General features: G+C 38.5%; 2 protein-coding genes across 5 annotated transcripts in view; one reads left to right on the forward strand and one right to left on the reverse strand.

Moving 5' to 3' along the window:
• The window catches only part of CCNB1IP1 (cyclin B1 interacting protein 1), a 24,467-nt gene extending 21,583 nt beyond the window's left edge, over nucleotides 1-2,884 (reverse strand). Inside the window, exon 1 of one of the 4 annotated variants that reach the window (XR_002778176.1) lies at nucleotides 2,795-2,869. The gene's annotated coding sequence lies outside the window, so the exon portion shown is untranslated. Of the gene's footprint in view, nucleotides 1-2,794 lie in introns of all 4 variants that reach the window. The other 3 variants (XR_002778178.1, XR_002778174.1, XR_002778180.1) reach the window with 3 other exon arrangements.
• A 4,443-nt stretch (nucleotides 2,885-7,327) lies between these two features.
• On the forward strand, nucleotides 7,328-16,775 carry PARP2 (poly(ADP-ribose) polymerase 2). The gene is made up of 16 exons (XM_011385015.2): nucleotides 7,328-7,468; nucleotides 8,289-8,447; nucleotides 8,751-8,821; nucleotides 9,401-9,451; nucleotides 11,192-11,288; nucleotides 11,730-11,805; nucleotides 12,423-12,525; nucleotides 13,267-13,429; nucleotides 13,671-13,809; nucleotides 14,632-14,695; nucleotides 14,777-14,911; nucleotides 15,185-15,312; nucleotides 15,471-15,570; nucleotides 15,932-16,030; nucleotides 16,267-16,391; nucleotides 16,512-16,775. Exons 1-16 carry the CDS (start codon nucleotides 7,426-7,428, stop codon nucleotides 16,669-16,671), a joined length of 1,713 nt encoding a protein of 570 aa, XP_011383317.1. The 5' UTR covers nucleotides 7,328-7,425; the 3' UTR covers nucleotides 16,672-16,775.
• The last annotated feature ends 461 nt before the right edge of the window (nucleotides 16,776-17,236 follow it).

Genomic DNA, 17,236 nt, shown 5'->3' on the forward strand with positions numbered 1-17,236 from the left:
GTACAGGAGGAAACCACTCAGAGTACATGTGAAATAAAAGTGGTGAGATAAAAAACATGACTAACCATGCAGTTTGTCCCAAGAGACCACCCTTTCACCCAGTCCCAGTCCCATTGCTGGTAGAGTGAATAAAAATGGAATGTAAATATAGAACTTGAGGGCTTCAGATCAAAAGAGCAGGAAGGAATGACTTATAATCAGTGCAAGAGGAAGTAAAACCTTCTACCTTGATATTTTATCTATTTCATAATAATTAGCCTATAGTACAATATATAAACCACTTTTCACATATTACCTCATTTTGCAAGTACTATGTCATCTCCATTTTATAGATTTGCAAGCATGATTTAGAGATTATAAATGGCAGGCAATTTAGCTTAGTGTTTAAGGTAATGGATTTTAAATTTGCACAGAACTACATTTGAATCATGACACCATTACATATTTGCTGTGACCTTGGGCAAGTTATGCAGCCTCTCTAAGCCTCAGATTCCCAATGAGGACAAATACCACCTACCTCTTAGAACTACTGTGAAGATTAAATGAGGTAAAATAAACATAAAATACTTTAATATTTAATATGATGTTTCTATTAAGTATCTAAGCTCAATCACCTACTAAGTAGAAATGCAAATATTCAACCTAAATATTTCACTTTTCATAACAATCTTGAAGCCAAGAAAATCACTCATATAAGAGCCCTTCCAATTCCAAGAGTTTACTTTCCCCTTCTTCTCATTTCTATACTTAACAGCAAAGACTCCAACACATTCTATATAGTTACTCAACAACAAAAGCATACTTCCATTGGAAAGAAACTAATTTTTCCCCAGTTGGCAAAGCCTTCTAACCGTAAAACTAGATGTTTCACAAAACATGATCTTAGCCTTTTAAGACTTTTTAAATAGCTTTGGAGGAATTCCCAAAGGCTTCCTTTTTTAATTTGCATGTTTACATCCCCCCCAAATTTTCAGTTTTTCCTAACTTAATGCTAAAGTATGAGTTTACTCATATGTCAACACCATAATTTCAGGAAAATATCCAGCACACATTATGCTAAGTAAACACTGCAAGCATGCCCCTTCTGCCCTTGTGAATATAAAGACCATGTGGTTTCTCTGGTTGATGTTGTCATTCCTTCTCAACATTACATCCTTTAAACTGAAGTGGGCAAAGATGTACTCACATAAAAGCCAGCATGGTGTTGCTTTTAATAGAAAATCTTTAATCACTCAATCAAGGTATTTATGGTGATGGTTGGTTTCTAGTCATCACTATGTGCACAAAATAAATACAACAGGAAGCGCTGCATATTGAGTCCTAATAAACAAGAATTTATTAAAACCCAGCTGAAGTGTCACATGTAAAGGAAATAAGACTGTAAACTACCTAAATGTCTGACAATAAAGGCTGAATAAATTATGGTATATTCATGCATTAGATTACTTTGTAACCATTATAAAAAATGTGGGTGATCTTTATTTTCTCATTTGGAAATCTTAGGTGGGGAAAAGTAAGATACACAGTAGAGTATTTATATAGAAAAGGGACAACGTAAGTACATATATTTGCTAATATCTGCATGAAATATCTCAGGAAAAGAGACACCAGAAACGGTTAACACTTATTGGGCAGGGAAATCAGCTAGTTTGGGGGACTTCGTTTTACTTTGTATACTTACGTATACTTTCATCACTTTTGGATTTTGAATCATGTGAATGTTATTACCTATTAAAAAAACATTAACAATAAAGCTTGAGAATTATAAGGACTATAGGAGGGCTACAACTGGCTATTACTACATTCCATATAATAGTTTGTCTTTCTTATACCTTCTGCCTGTAAAAGATAACCAATACATACATTTTATTCACACTAATGTATATCAAGTGAGAATTTGGGAATCTGGTGAAATTACACTCAAGGTAACTAGGCAAAACTTTTTATGAAAAAAAAAAAAGGATAATAAATGTAATGCTCACTTCTAGAAGTTACCTAACATTATACACCAGCTAATGCCTGGCCTTCATATATTTTGATCCTCAAAACCTGAGCCTCAGAATGGTCACTCACTCACCAGAGGTCACTGGAAGAGTAAATTGTGGCAGTGGAACTTGATTTAGCTTGCACTAAGCTAAGGCTCCAGATCGTATTTAGTATATCTTAAGCTTTTTAGGGGACCCTCATCACAAGCGTGACATTAAAATTGGGAGCTTCTCTTAGGGCTCACTGACTTCAATTTGCTACTTAGTCTAAGAAAACAAAGTCTCTGAGCAAAGACCAGAGCAAAGACCAAGGCAAAGACCAAGGCAGGGCAAAGACCAGGGCAAAGACAACGTCCACTGCAGCTCACACAAACCGAGCAAGGACCTGGGACCTGCAGACACAGAAGAATTAATATCTACTAGTATGAACTCCTCCCAAGACCTAACCTCTCGGGTAGAGAAATGTAAGTCAAAACAGCACTGGGATAATTATACCCTCCAGCAAAATGAGTACAGGCATTTTCCAGGAACACATGTACTCTGTATATGAAACAGAGTCTATTGTTACAAGATCACCTGGTCTAGGGGAAGGAAGGCAGACCCAGTACTGCAGGAGCCCACGTGGATACAAGCCAGGCAGAGCATTTCACCACCTTCCTCCAATATTCACCAGCCGAATTTAATTGCCTAACAAGGCACACACATACACTTCAATGCTGGCTTGAAATAGATGCCTGCCACCAGGATACATGGCTTGAGTGGAAGAGAAATTCAAAACAATTAGAAAACAAAATTAAGTACACACTCACCAGCCCACCACAAACCGGAGAGAAAGAAAGTGGAGAGACAGGAAGTGGTTTTAAGAAGTGGCCTCTGAGTCTGATTGGTTAATGAGTTAAAGGCAAATTCCCTCCTCCTTTACCTTAAAAGGTACTGAAATGACACAACCCCCTCCTTTATCTACTTATCACTTTGTGAACCAATAAGGCTACCTGTTTTAGGTTAATTTTTTTTAAACCAAGTTTCCTTTTGAGTTAATGTACTTAGTACAAGCAAACACAGGCTAATTCAGGCTGTTTAAACACATCCTTGTTTAGATGCGCCTACTGCAAACAATTTTCATTCCTTTAGGATAATATCCTATCTTTTGTGATCTCAACATAGTTAATTTATGCAAGGTTTCATTCGAAACAGTCTAGATCTGTTCAAATTAGAACTTACCTTCAGGGTAATATTCAACTTAACAGGCTTAGTGGATAAAAGATGGGTGGTTAAAGGCTTAGGCTTTGAAGTACAACTTAGATGTATAAACAAACCTTGTTAAACTAAACCTTTTCTTTCTAGCTACTTTTATCACCATTTAATACCTTTAGCTCATACCCTTTTGATTTGTCAATTTTTTACAAATTTATTGTTTCTTTGACTAAAAGGCATAAAAGCTCCTGCTCTAGACACTTCTTTGGGTCTTTGTTCTCTTGTGAAGTCTCCCATGATCATGTAAAAATTCAATAAAATTTGTATGCTTTTCTCCTGTTGATTTGTCTTTATCAGTTTAATTTTTATTTCACGGCCCAGCCAGGGACTTTAAAAGGATTGAAGAAAACTTTTTTCTCCTTTATGATGGCAAATGAAAATCTCTATTTCAAGGTGCTGTACAAGGATATTCTGGGATGTGTTTCACATTTAAGTCATTTACAGGATACTTTCTAGCTGCATAATCTGGAATATATTCTGAGACTCAATTTTTCTTCTCTGTATCATGCAGATAGTAATACCTATTTCTCTATCATATATGGAAATATGTAAAAGAGTCTAGCATAACGACTAGCCCATAGTATATACTCTATTCATATCCTCCTTCCTTCCTTGCTCATTCCCCAATTCTTATAATTGGAGGAGGTGAAAAAGTAACTTTTGTAGGAGTTTGCTTATGCTAGTCTATTTGTCTACACATCATACAATTTTTTCTGTATACAAGTAAAGCAATGGAAATCAGGTTTCACTCTTAAATTCTTGTGGTCACAGACCTACACTCACCCATAATTTCCTACTTTAACACTGGCAAGGTTACTTTGCAGATTTTCTTCTTCTCCAATGAGAGATGCCAGTGGATCATTTTGGAATCCCAGAAGGATGAATGGAAGGCTCTCTGAAATCATTATGGGAGAACTACTTTAGTAAAGAGTTTTGGAATACCAAGATTCACAGAGATTCACAGACCCTACATGTTTTAAGGATTGAGATGAAGATGCCCAGTCTTTAAAGTGGATTCCTGAAGAGGGAAATAAAGTATCCAGGTCCTGCATCCATTGGATTGCAAATGCTAAAATTAGCTGACTCTACAGTCCTATAGGGGTTATTAAAACTGTGGACCCTTGAGTGGCTCTAAGTGAAACATTTTTCACCTTGATTGGCACTAAATAAGAGCGATCATCGGCCCTCAAAGAACCTTGCTGATCTATGCAATGATCTATTAGAACAAGATGGTCATTCCAGGACCATAAAATAGTGTGACCATATCAAGTGACAGTGAGTAAAACAGGTTCTTGTGTTTTAGGATGCATTCAAGAGTCGGGCTGCCTCTCCCTCAACCACGGGCCTAAATACTCTTAGACAATTCAGAGGAATAAAAGGGTATGTTCTTAGCAAGGTGTTGGGAAACAACAATCTCCCCACCCACCACACACACCCTGAATTTGTGGAAGAATTCATTTTGTTTATTTATCTATAGTTACCAAATGACATAAACATTATACGGTATCACAACAGATTTAGCTCATTATCCCCAATGGTTGATGGTACCATTATAAACAAAAACATAAACAAAAGAAAGCAAACAAAACTTCCCCCAAAAAACACCCTTTCAGAAAACTTCCCTTGTCATCTCCCTTTTTACTCAACTCCTGTGACAGCTACTCTTTGGTTGTTATGTAAAAGTCTCTTTTAATCTAAAACAGTGCAATCCATATTATTTTTTTCTTATAACAACTTATTAAAGGGAGTAGGCCAGTTATCCTGTGAAATATAAACTTGTATTTTTATGCCATGTAAGCCTGCACATTTTCCCATGTACTTTCTTATCATAATGCAAACTATTTATTCATATCTTTTGTCAACCTAGCTACAGAGGTTTTGATTTTTTTTTTTTTATAACTTTGAGACAGCACTTTATCTGTTAAGCACATTTAATTCAACTTTTGAATACTCCACAGCTTTCCTTTAGGCTTTTTCTCAAATTCTTTCACTTTCTTTCTTAAGAATAATCAAACATATTTTCCTCTGTTTTCTTGCTTTGTTTAGAAAATTATCATTCACTGTACATTTGTTAAACAGTTCTTTCTAGAAATTGATATGTTTTAATACTATTTTAGTTATACTTATTTTGTATCTGACTATTAAAAAGTCATATCTTCAAAGTACATTTTCATTAATTCTCACTGACCACCTTAAAAAAATAACTAAAGAGAAGAAAAAAAACTCAACGAAAACTAAAAAGATAAAGTTTTTTAAATGTGTGTGGGATGATAAGTACTGTCGTGAAACTGAAGAATACATTAGCCTAGTGGAGAAAAATAAAGTTTGGAGCTACCCAAGATCTGACCCTTTCTCTTACAAATTGTGTTATGGGCTGAACTGTGCCCCTCAAAATGCATATGTTGAAGTTGTGACCCCTAGTACCTCAGAAGGTGACTGTATTTAGAAGTTATGCCTTTAAAGAAGTAATTAAAGTACAATAGGTCATATAAGTGGACCCTAATCCAATATCAGTAATGTCCTTATATATAAGAAGAGGAGATTGGGACACAGACACACACAGAGGGAAGACCATGCATGGGAACATACAGGAAGAAGACAGCCATCTACAATTCAAGCAGAGAAGTCTTAGGAAAATACCAATACCAACCCTGCTGACACCTTTATCTTAGATTTCTAGCCTTTAGGTAAAGGTAAGTGAAAAGACCATTTCTATTGTTTGAGCCACCCACTTGGTGATACTTAGTTATGGCAGCAAACTAATAATACACTGTGCGACCTTGAATAAGTTACTTAAAGTTTTCTAAAGCTCCATTTCCACAGATGTAAAATGGGGATAATAATAATATTTACCCTCTTTGGAGTGTCATGAGAATTAATATAGTAAGTATTAAATAAATTCTAGCTATTATTATTATGATAAATGAAGTTATGCATGTAAAGCACTTAGCTCAGTGTCTAGTACACAAAGAAAGCTCTACTCAATATTCTTAATAAATTTATTTTATTATATTTTCTTATCTCCAATTAATGCTTTTTGGATCAGTCAAATTTATTTGTGCCATAATTGTCAAATGCAGCAGGCTTTGATTTACCACTGAAACAGATCAACCAATCCAATACAATCCAACAAACATTCGTTGAGCACCTACATTTTATCAGATTTATTCCCAAATACTTGTTATACTTTGATGTTATTATAAATATCTTTTCTAAAAACTTTATTTCTACTTGTTTAAAGCTCTTATAAATATGCAATTTATTCTTATGTTACTTTTTATCAGAGATCTTGTTAAATGCGCTGCCCCAGCCCTCCATGGGGTGGTAACACTCAAACATTTGAGAGCCCTTGACCTAATGTCACCAAGTACCTTTCTAAAGTTCAAATGACCAGGTTTCTCTGCCTTCAAGAGCTCCTGAGTTACGCATCCTCTTAGCTTCCCTTTCCTTTGACTCTCTTTTACGGAAAGGGCTCTGCAGTTTCCTGCCCGCTTCTTTCCTAGGCAAGCTTAACTTTTCCCAAACTTCCACCATGTGCTTACTTAAGAACTTCTGTAATAGCATAGCAGTTAGGAGCTTCACTTTTTCAAAGCTACCCAGTGCAGCAAAAGAGGACGGGGGAGAGTAGTCTGAATTGGGTTATGAGGTCCCCGGACAAGGTACCTCACCTCAGCCATTGAACTCACTTAGCTGGCCGTGAGTCTGTTCCAAGCTTCAGCGAAGGAGGCATCCGCCAGGCCCTTTCCCGGGGGTAGGGGTCCTTGGCATCTCCTGCCCAGTCTGCCCTCGCGCGAAGCCCCGTTCTCTGGGAACTCACCTCCCCGCAGTTCAGGGAGAGCCCTGTTGGGGCCGCTTTTGGCCCTAGTCTCAGACCTTCCCAAGGGACATGGGGTAGAGTGACGCGACGCACTCAGCTCGTGGCCCCACCGATGAGCTTCCCTCCGCCCTAAGCGAGAAAAACTCTTCAAGCAGAATATATAAGGATCCCATATCTGAAGACATTTTACGATTACGGTGATTTCCCACAACACATAGCGACATGTAAATGTAGTGGGGCATGCCTCCCCTGTCCCTTGTGGGCAGCTTCTCGCCAGAACGCACGCGCGGTGCGTGTTCCCGCCTTGTGACTAAGTTGGCGAGTCAGGGAGGAGATTGATGATGTCATCATCGTCAGCTCACCCGCTCCATGGCGGCTCGGCGTCGGGGCACTAGCAGCAGCGGGGCGCCAGGTTCGGAGTTCATTATTGGGGACAGAATGCGGGGGAGGTGGGAAGTCGGAAAGGAACGGCGCCCTCTACTGTAGCCCCCTCCCCCTTCCGTCACCCTCTGACCCGCGTTTGGCTACCCAACTAGTTTTGGGATTTCGGTTTTCAGAGATTTTTGGATTACAAAAATGTAACAGCTAACATAGTGCCATCACTATTGTAAATATCTAATGTCATCGAATTAAAAGAAATTAATTGTAAGATGCATCGTTACTTTATGTACCACTAACAAAGGAAAACTGCTTCCAGTTAAAACATGATTCACTGCTTATATGTCATCCATTTCAAGAGACATCCCAGTTTCTAAGGTAGTAAAACGCAAGTCTTAGAATTGATGAGGGCTGTATGTACAGAGATGAAGTAACTTATGCTAGGTTCCACAGCTAAAAGAGTCAGAGCTGGGCTCTAAGCTTGGGCACAGACTCCAGAGTACTCTAGTAATCATTATCTCATACTACCATAGGCAGTTTAAGGATAGGTGTTTGGGGAATATTGGACACAGCAGAAGAGATAAGCAGATTATGAGACTTATGCTTCAGGCTATGAACTCAGGAGAGCCCTGTGGCCCCCTTTTATTTAATTTCATTTTGTTTTATTTTATTTGACTAAAATAGCAATGTAAGAAACAATTACTCAGACTGTTATCAAGAATTGTTATTATTTCTTTGTAAACTTACAAAGACATCCTAAACCATTTCTTTAAAAAGATGATTTTAAAGAAGGATCATATTCACTGTATACTTGTTCTTTCTTTTGTGTCTTTGCCAATTCTTCTTGCCCTTAGCTTCTATAGCATCAAATGAAACTCAAAGAGTTAATAATGGCAACACAGCTACAGAAGACCCTCCTGCCAAGAAAACTAGAAGATGCCAAAGGCAGGAGGTGAAAAAGGAGCCTGTGGCTGGAGGAAAAGCTGATAAGAGCAAAACGGAAGATAAGCAAGGTCAGCTTGGTGTGGTAGGCCAGGGAGGACATGGGCCAGCAAGGTCTATGGGAGAGGTGAGGGTGGAAGATATCTTGTTCTTTCACCTCTTATTCCTGAAGATATAATAAATTTTCTATCTTTTGGGACATACCACAGGACTAATCTACTTTCTTGGGAGCTTCAGTTTCATGTATTTGAGACGGATTGAGGCCTGGGCAGATCAGGATTGCTTGGGAAAAGCAGTTAATTATGACAGGTTTCTGTCTAACCACGACAGCTGTTTGATTCCCATACAAGTAGTACAATTCTGTCTTTCCTCAGAGTCTGTGAAGACCTTGCTGTTAAAGGGCAAAGCTCCCGTGGACCCAGAGTGCACCTCCAAGGTGGGGAAGGTGAGAGACTCCTTGGCCCATTGACTTCTCAGAGAGCGGTGTTCTGTTGTTATTGGGATTCCCATCTGGAACATTGCTAAATATTTTACGAATACTCTGCAACATATTACTAGTGATTAATTTTCTCCAAGGCTGAGATGGGAATGGTGAGGTTTGGGGTTAATAATTGGGGTGATTTTAACATGGTTAACTTCTAGGGTTGTCATCAGCTTTCCACACCTCATTCTCTTTCTCAGTTAGAAAATTATGTTATCAAAGAAGAAATGAGAAACTGTGCCCCGGTATGGCATGAGTTACTGATGAATGGGAACAGGATTTGAAGAATCCAAAAGAAAGGCTTCCTGTGGTGCAGGTTTCCTTTAACTGAGTTAGAATCATTTGTTTCTGTCACTACAAAAATGCAACATGTTTTCTTGTCAGGAATGACAGATTATGAGTGAAAGAACATACTTTTCCATTTCTTTCTCTGGAAGATGGATGTTGGTAGTGCCAGAAAATGACACCTTGAGGGATAAAAAAATTTAGAGCCTCATCAAGGCTGAGACTATACAAATGTCGATGTTTTTCTTTTCTTCGTAGGCCCATGTTTATTATGAAGGGAATGATGTGTATGATGTCATGCTAAATCAGGTAAGTGGAGGAACCATTCTATTTATGGGAATTTCTTCTTGATAATTATTGATGACAGTGTCCCAATGCCTAGATCTTTAATTCTGGAGTCCCTATATTAGCCACTGTCATATTCTCCAGTACTCAGCCCTAGTATAGTCAATCTGATAGTGGAATCCTAAGTAAGAAGCAGATCTTTTTGCAGATTTCTCGTCTTTTATTGAACCTATGAACTCTGTTCATATCATTTTGCTCATTTTCTAAGAGATTGTGTCGTAGCCACCAGCCCCCGATAGACACACAGACCACCAGAAATCAGTGAGTTATAGGAAACGCACTCTTTATTCAGCCAGCTGGGTCTGCCAGGGGTATGCAGACCCCAAATTAAAGCAGCCCCGAAATGTAGAGGTACAGGGTTTTTAAGCCGTAAACCCCATTCTTCATCCTATCTGAACACACAGTCTATTTTTCTTCTTTTTACTAACTGTCAACCCACAGGTTGGTTGTGCACACGGGGGGTACAGAAGCAGAAAGCTTATTGTTAGAGCGTTATGTTCCCATGGGCGATAGCCAAACAGTAATTTTCCAGCCAGCACAGTTGTTGGTATTTTTCTTACCGGATTCAAGGAATTTTATATAATTAATGGGGAATAGTCTTTCATCTATAATATAAATTGCTTATATGTTTTCCAAATTTGTCATTAGCCTTTTGGTATTTTTTAGGGTATAGTTTTTGCCCTTATTGGAATTAAAAATTTTTATGTTAAATTTATTTATTTTTCTGTTTAACCTTTTTGTCTTTATTTGCTTATTTTTATTGTTTCAAATATGTAATACATTTGCCTGGTTAATATATTTCCTGAATATCTCTTCATATTTGAACTTATTGATCCATCATGTATAATTTTAACAGCTACCTAGTATTCTTTTGTTACTGCTTTTATCACTTAAAATTTCATGAGCAGATAAAAAAGATTTTAAGGCCCCTTTTTGTTCTAACATCCTATGACTTTATAATGTAAGCAGGCAGGAGGTAGGAAATGGCAGCACACCTAACAAAAGAAGAGTACCTGGATAACCAGGACTCGACCTTATAGCAATAGCTGCTGCTCCTTATCAAGGACTACTCCCGCTCTTCACTCTAAATTACTTACCTCTTTTAAGATACTAGTCACATTCTCTGTGACTGCCTCTTAATCAGGTCAGGAAAGGTATGGGACAGATGTGGCAGTCGTTCTGCCTGTCCTCCATCCCCTCCTAACATTGTCCTGCTCTCACCACATTGTCAAATTGCTGCAGCTGATAAAGCTGTAATTAGAACCATTAAAGAGTAAATTGTCTAAAATAAGCATAATAGTTACATACTTTGGGGCATCAAAATTGTTTTCATTTGAAAAATAATTGTTAGGAGTGGATTGGGAGCTGGAAAACACATAGGGCCTAGGAAGTACTTATGGAGGGAGCTAAGATAGGAAAAAAAACAGAAGGAACCAATCAATGTAGGATATTGGAAGTTGGGTAGGAAGTTTTAGGAAACTTCCAGGCTCCAGCTTTAATTCCTAGGAATCCAAAGTTTGTTATAGAAGCCCTAATCCTTCCTTAAATCCTTACTCTTAGAGGTATCTGATTTTCTTGCCCCATGCTATCCTTCTCCTTACCAAAATTACTGGCACCTCTGACCAAGGAAGAGTTATTGGTTTATGCGGATTCTTTTTGCAAACCTCTGTCCTTTTATGTTCGTATTTGTCTCACTCATCATAGACCAATCTCCAGTTCAACAACAACAAGTACTATCTGATTCAGCTATTGGAAGATGATGCCCAGAGAAACTTCAGTGTCTGGATGAGATGGGGCCGAGGTAATGACATTTATTATGGGTTTTCTGAGTTGTCATTCAGAAAGCTAGAAGTCATTTAGTGGCCAGAGGATTCTCTGCGTTTAAATTGGTGGACTGGAAGTTCCGTAACCTGAGAGGGGCTTAGGAGTCAACTTGTGCTTTTTGAAATTGGGTATGGTAGGCATCCTCATTAGGAAGTTTCCATTGTAAAAACCATGAGCAGCCTGACGAGAGTGACAAAGCTCTGTGATTGGTCTGATAGTGTCACTCATAGACTATAGTGGTTAGCAGGTAACTAATAGCAACAGGATCAGTTCCCTAAGCCCTTTCACCTTTTTCTTCTCTTCCTGCCCATTTGTCAGATGCTAAGCCGAGACCCTAGAGAGCTAGCTTGCTACTATTAGAAAACTCTTCTTGGATTAGGGACAGGGGACTATCTTATGTGTGTTATTTACTCTGCAGTTGGAAAAATGGGGCAGCACAAGTTGCTGCCTTGTTCAGGGGACCTCAACAAAGCCAAGGAATTCTTTCAGAAAAAGTAAGTACTAAGAAATGAGCATTAAAAAATACCCTCCTTCTTCTTGGATGTATCTTCTTTAAGTATCCTATAATAAATGTGATTTGACCTAAATGTTAATGTCTCTCCACTATGACATTCTGTGACTAGAACACCAAACTGCATCTTTAGTTAGCTATTGAGTCACCTGGAACCTTGAAATTGACTGAAAACAGAAGATTTAACATATTTAGCACATGACCAGCAATTTAGGAAATTTAGGGGAAATGGAATGAGAATATCCAGCTAGAGTTAAAAAATTATTTTACTATGATATGGATGAAGAACTTCTGGACTCTCTGGGACCAGTTCTCTCAGAGAGAGGGATTGGGTATGGATTTTTGTCTAAAATCTCAATGACATTTTTGGCATTGGAGGGCCTTTGGGAAGCCTAATGGTTCTTCTCATGTTTTGTTCCCTTTGTCTTCAGAGCTTTACTGTTTATTCAGGGTCCTAATTTAGAATCCAATTGATGTGTAAAAGAGCTCTGTTGTGGGAAATAAAGTTTGGAGATGTTCTGTCTAAGGAAACAACTGTAAGCCCATCCATAGCAGTAGACCTTTATTTGTAAGATTTTCTCACCACTTTGGACTCTACAGATTCCTTGACAAAACAAAAAACAATTGGGAGGATCGTGAGAAGTTTGAGAAGGTTCCTGGGAAATACGATATGCTGCAAATGGACTACACCACCAATACTCAGGTAAACACTGACTGTACATTTAGGGGATAAACTATTTCCTCTTAACTAAGGTGAAGTCTAGCAGAGTGACTTAGATCCTAGGCCAGAACAGGTCAGGGGTATCTTGAATCTTGCTGTTTCCCACCTAAGAAAAGATCACAGTTCCCTCAGGGGTAATTTTCACTCATCTTTGTAATCTTAAAGGGACTGTAGTATGAGGATAGAATGTGCTTTTCTAGTCTGTTATTTACTAAGATTCTTATAAAATCTTAGGTCCTGTTTCCGAAAGCTTAATGTTATGGATCAAAAGAGGAATAATAGTCAAAACAGATAAAACTACATTTAAAGTTGTCTTCACTTCTGGTTATATACCACGGGAAAAAAAATAATAATTTTGACAAACCGAAGTGCAGCCAGGATGCTGAAAACTGTCCTGCAGAAACTTTAGTCTCTTAGTCTGTTTAAGATGAGAAGATTTGAGACAGAATAGCTACCTTTACATGTTTAATGATATCATATTAGGAGAGCCCATTAGGCTTATTCTGAGTGTTTAACTATGGAAGGCAGAGTAGCACTAGAAGGTAGAAATCACATTGAGTACTCTAATGAGGTTAATGATAGCATGGGTCTGTGTTCAAACAGAGGCTGATGGTCACCTGCCAAGGATATTGTAGAGCCCGCCAGTCCTTGGAGGGAGCTTAAAATAGATTCTTACAGATTTTTATGATTTTTTTTTTTTTTTTTTTTTTTTTTTTGCTATAGAATGAAGAGGAAACAAAAAAAGAGGAATTTCTTAAATCCTCCTTGAAACCAGAATCACAGCTAGATCTTTGTGTACAGGAGCTGATAAAGTTGATCTGTAATGTCCAGGCCATGGAAGAGATGATGATAGAAATGAAGTATGATACAAAGAAAGCTCCACTTGGTAGGACTTCAGATTCTGTCCTACATTCTGTCTTTATATTTCATTGTTTCTTTAATGAGATATTTCATCACCATCATGGTTGAAAACTTGCTGATATTAATGAAGAAGAAGAGATTTGGGGTGAGGAGTTGTGTGAAGGGAGGTGGGACTATTTTGAAAGTTGAAAGATGAGAGTCTTTGTTGGGCAGGGACATAAATACAGTTTATAGTTGTGGAATCTGATCTCTGGCTGGACCTGCAGGGAAGCTGACAGTGGCACAAATCAAGGCAGGTTACCAGTCTCTTCAGAAGATTGAGGATTGTATTAAGGCTGGCCAGCGTGGACGAGCTCTGTTGGAAGCGTGCAATGAATTCTACACCAGGATCCCACATGACTTCGGGTAAGGCCTGTGCAGCTAATTCACGTTAGTCTTCTACCCAACCACATCCCCTACATCACTCCAGCAACTATAATCTTTTTAATCTTTCATTCCTAAGGAAGTGATCATCTTGAATCGATACAGAGCCAAAATGATTTATAGATAGCCTGATTAATCAGCTTCCAAGTATGGGATGCAGTCTCTTGGCCTGATTACAACCATATTCTCAGGCCAAGTGGAAGTTACCAACTCAAGAAAGAATAAGTTTAGCTATCCAACCAACAAGTAAAACATCTTCAGGCATATCACCCCCTATTTCCTATTCTTTAAGGTAACTGTAACCACAGTAACACTATGTGAACTCAAATGATATTAGTTATATAAAATACATTTATCTTTGTTAATTGTATATTCTGGTGCTTATTTTGTTCCTTCTATTGCTTTATAGAGCTCTGTGACCTAGAAATAACCCTGAGTGGTATACTACTGTTTCTAGACAGGATTATATTCATTCAAACTATTCCTTATTGATGGTGAAATATCTTATTTTAAAAAAGAAGGATCTCATAAAAAAGAATTTCAATTCTAGTCTCAAATGTCAAAATCTATATAGTTTATTTTATTCTCAGAGTATGTACATCATATCTCTATGTATTTGGAAGTTAAAATCTCTTTACAGAGTATATTTTTTTCTCTCTCCCTCCTTTTCTCCCTCTCCCTCTCTCTCAAATGGAAAACTCCAGTTTCTTATACCTTTTTTCTAAAGGACTTATCTTTACTCTGTTAGGTTTAGTCATGTGCCACTCATCAGAGACTTATTATGGATTATATCTCTTTCCTTAGACTCCGTACCCCTCCATTAATCCAGACAGAGAAAGAACTGTCAGACAAAATACAACTGCTAGAGGTAAAAGATGTGTTGACTGGGAAGTATTAAATATCTTGTCCTGCCTTTCTCCCACATCGACTCTATATCTCATCTCGTCAGGCTTTGGGAGACATTGAAATTGCCATGAAGCTGGTGAAGACCGAGCTGCAAAGCCCAGAACACCCATTGGACCAACACTACAGAAAACTGCATTGTGCCTTGCGCCCTTTAGACCATGAAAGTTATGAGTTCAAAGTAAGAGAAATGATCATGTATTTTCATACTTTTAAGACCCACCTCCCCCACCCCACTGTTCTCTGGCTACTTTTGGTTAAGAGCAAACTTTCATATAGATCAGAATTTCTATTTACTAGAATTTGGGAAGATAGAGCTCTTTCTTACTACCTTGCGAGACCATTTGGGAGCTGAAACATCTGTCAGTTTATACCCGAGGCTCTGAAGTTCTTCAGCTCAGCCTGGTCTCTTATAAGAGTCCACATCCCCCATTTCTTTCATTCTTTTTCACAGGTGATTTCCCAATACCTGCAGTCTACCCATGCTCCCACACACAGTGACTATACCATGACTTTGCTGGATGTTTTTGAAGTAGAGAAGGAGGGTGAGAAAGAAGCCTTCAGAGAGGACTTGCCTAACAGGTCTCAGTTTAGCTTTGATTTTGGGAAGACATTCACTTGCCTAAAGTGCAGTTATGGAATTTAAGAGGATGGCAGATATAGCTGTTGGCCTTTTTATGCTTATGGCCTGTGTTTGCAGGGGAGCAACAGAGAATACAATAATAATGGCTTTTCCTTAGGATGCTGCTATGGCACGGTTCCAGGCTGAGTAACTGGGTGGGAATCCTGAGCCATGGGCTTCGAATTGCACCACCTGAGGCTCCCATCACAGGTTACATGGTGAGTAGAAATTGAACCCTGGAAGGAGGCACAAAGGAAAAGGATACAGTAATTTTCTCAGTTCTTTTTTTTTTCCCTTTTTTATTTTTCCCCAGAATCGGATTAGGTGGTCCCCTGACAAGCATTAAACCAGCTCACTTTTTTATGTCCTTATTTATTTAAATTCCTAAATATACCCATCCTTTCTCTCCAAAAGCAGAGATTCACCACTGCTTCTAGCTTCGCTGGAACATAATCGTCAGGAAAAATAGAAAAAGAGTCTCTATTGTGTTTAAGATGATAGGAACACAGGGTCAGTGGTATGAGCCTCCCTTCTAACATAATAGGTTAAACAGCTGACCTTGGTGTTTATATATTCCAGTTTGGAAAAGGAATCTACTTTGCTGACATGTCTTCCAAGAGTGCCAATTATTGCTTTGCCTCTCGCCTAAAGGATACTGGACTACTGCTCTTATCAGAGGTAAGGCAGGAACACATGATCTCTATTATTAGTTCCTATTTTTCCAAAGAAAAGTTTGACCACAGAACCAAGAGGTTCACCTGGGAGAACTTGAGAGGGGAGCCAAGTACTATTTCCATTGCATTGGATTCTTCTGCTGGAGTATGGGAAGGAAGTACTGGTGGGATTTTCTGTTGGTTTTAGAGCCATCCAATTCTCAGTAGGATGTGGGCATTCAAAGGTTGTTTGCTTTGCAGGTAGCTCTTGGTCAGTGTAATGAGTTACTAGAGGCCAATCCAGAGGCAGAAGGATTACTTCAGGGCAAGCACAGCACCAAGGGGCTGGGCAAGATGGCTCCCAATCCTGCAAGCTCCGTCACCTTGTAAGTATCCAGAGCCTGGAAGGCCAGAAAACTCTTTTTGGCCAGATAAAACTCTCTGCTTTCTCTATTCCACCTTCTAAACCAGAGGCAGATGTTGACAAACTGTCCTCCATTTGGCAGGAATGGGAGTACAGTGCCCTTAGGACCAGCACATGACACAGGGACTCTGAATCCAGAGGGTTATACCCTCAACTACAATGAATTTATCGTCTATAATCCCAACCAGGTCCGTATGCGATACCTTCTAAAGGTTCGATTTAATTTTCTGCAACTGTGGTAATGTTGATATTAAATAAACCAAAAGAGATATGATCTTCAAGCAAGAAAATAGTGTTGTACTTTTGAATTTTCTCATTTTATGTAATAAAAATAGTACAGATCTACCATTGGCTTCTTCGGGCTTTTCTTCTGCAAGCACAATTTCTTTTAATATTAGTGTATCTTCATTTCTGGGACAGCAGGTATAATTTTTCTGTGTATTCCACAGCTAGCTGCAGGTTACTCAGGATCCTGGGGTTGGTTGGTTGGTTGGTTTTATATTAAAGTATAGTTGACATACATACAACGTTATGAGTTTCAGATGTACAACATAGTTATTCCAAATGTTTATATATCTTATGAAGTAATCACCATAATAAATCTAGTAACCATCTGTCACCATACAGTTATCATGATACTGTTGACTGTGTTCCCTATGTTGTACGTTACATCCCTGTGGAGTCCTGTTCTTTCACAGCAGAATAGCCTCTATGCATTGAGGAATACTAATTGAAGCTAATGCTTTTTCCCATTTAATTCAGTTTTTCCACAAACTGGAATGTGTTGGTTATTACAGGAAAAGTAGA

The sequence above is a fragment of the Pteropus vampyrus genome, unplaced genomic scaffold (assembly GCF_000151845.1).
Source record: "Pteropus vampyrus isolate Shadow unplaced genomic scaffold, Pvam_2.0 Scaffold642, whole genome shotgun sequence".
NCBI classification, from domain to species: domain Eukaryota; kingdom Metazoa; phylum Chordata; class Mammalia; order Chiroptera; family Pteropodidae; genus Pteropus; species Pteropus vampyrus.

Excerpts from the sequence above, each read along its gene's own strand:
- PARP2 (XM_011385015.2), top strand. The coding sequence starts at position 7,426 with ATGGCGGCTCGGCGTCGGGGCACTAGCAGCAGCGGGGCGCCAG. Across the intron at positions 9,452-11,191 it reads ATGATGTCATGCTAAATCAG|ACCAATCTCCAGTTCAACAA; the intron begins GTAAGTGGAGGA and ends CACTCATCATAG. Across the intron at positions 15,313-15,470 it reads AGAGAGGACTTGCCTAACAG|GATGCTGCTATGGCACGGTT; the intron begins GTCTCAGTTTAG and ends GCTTTTCCTTAG.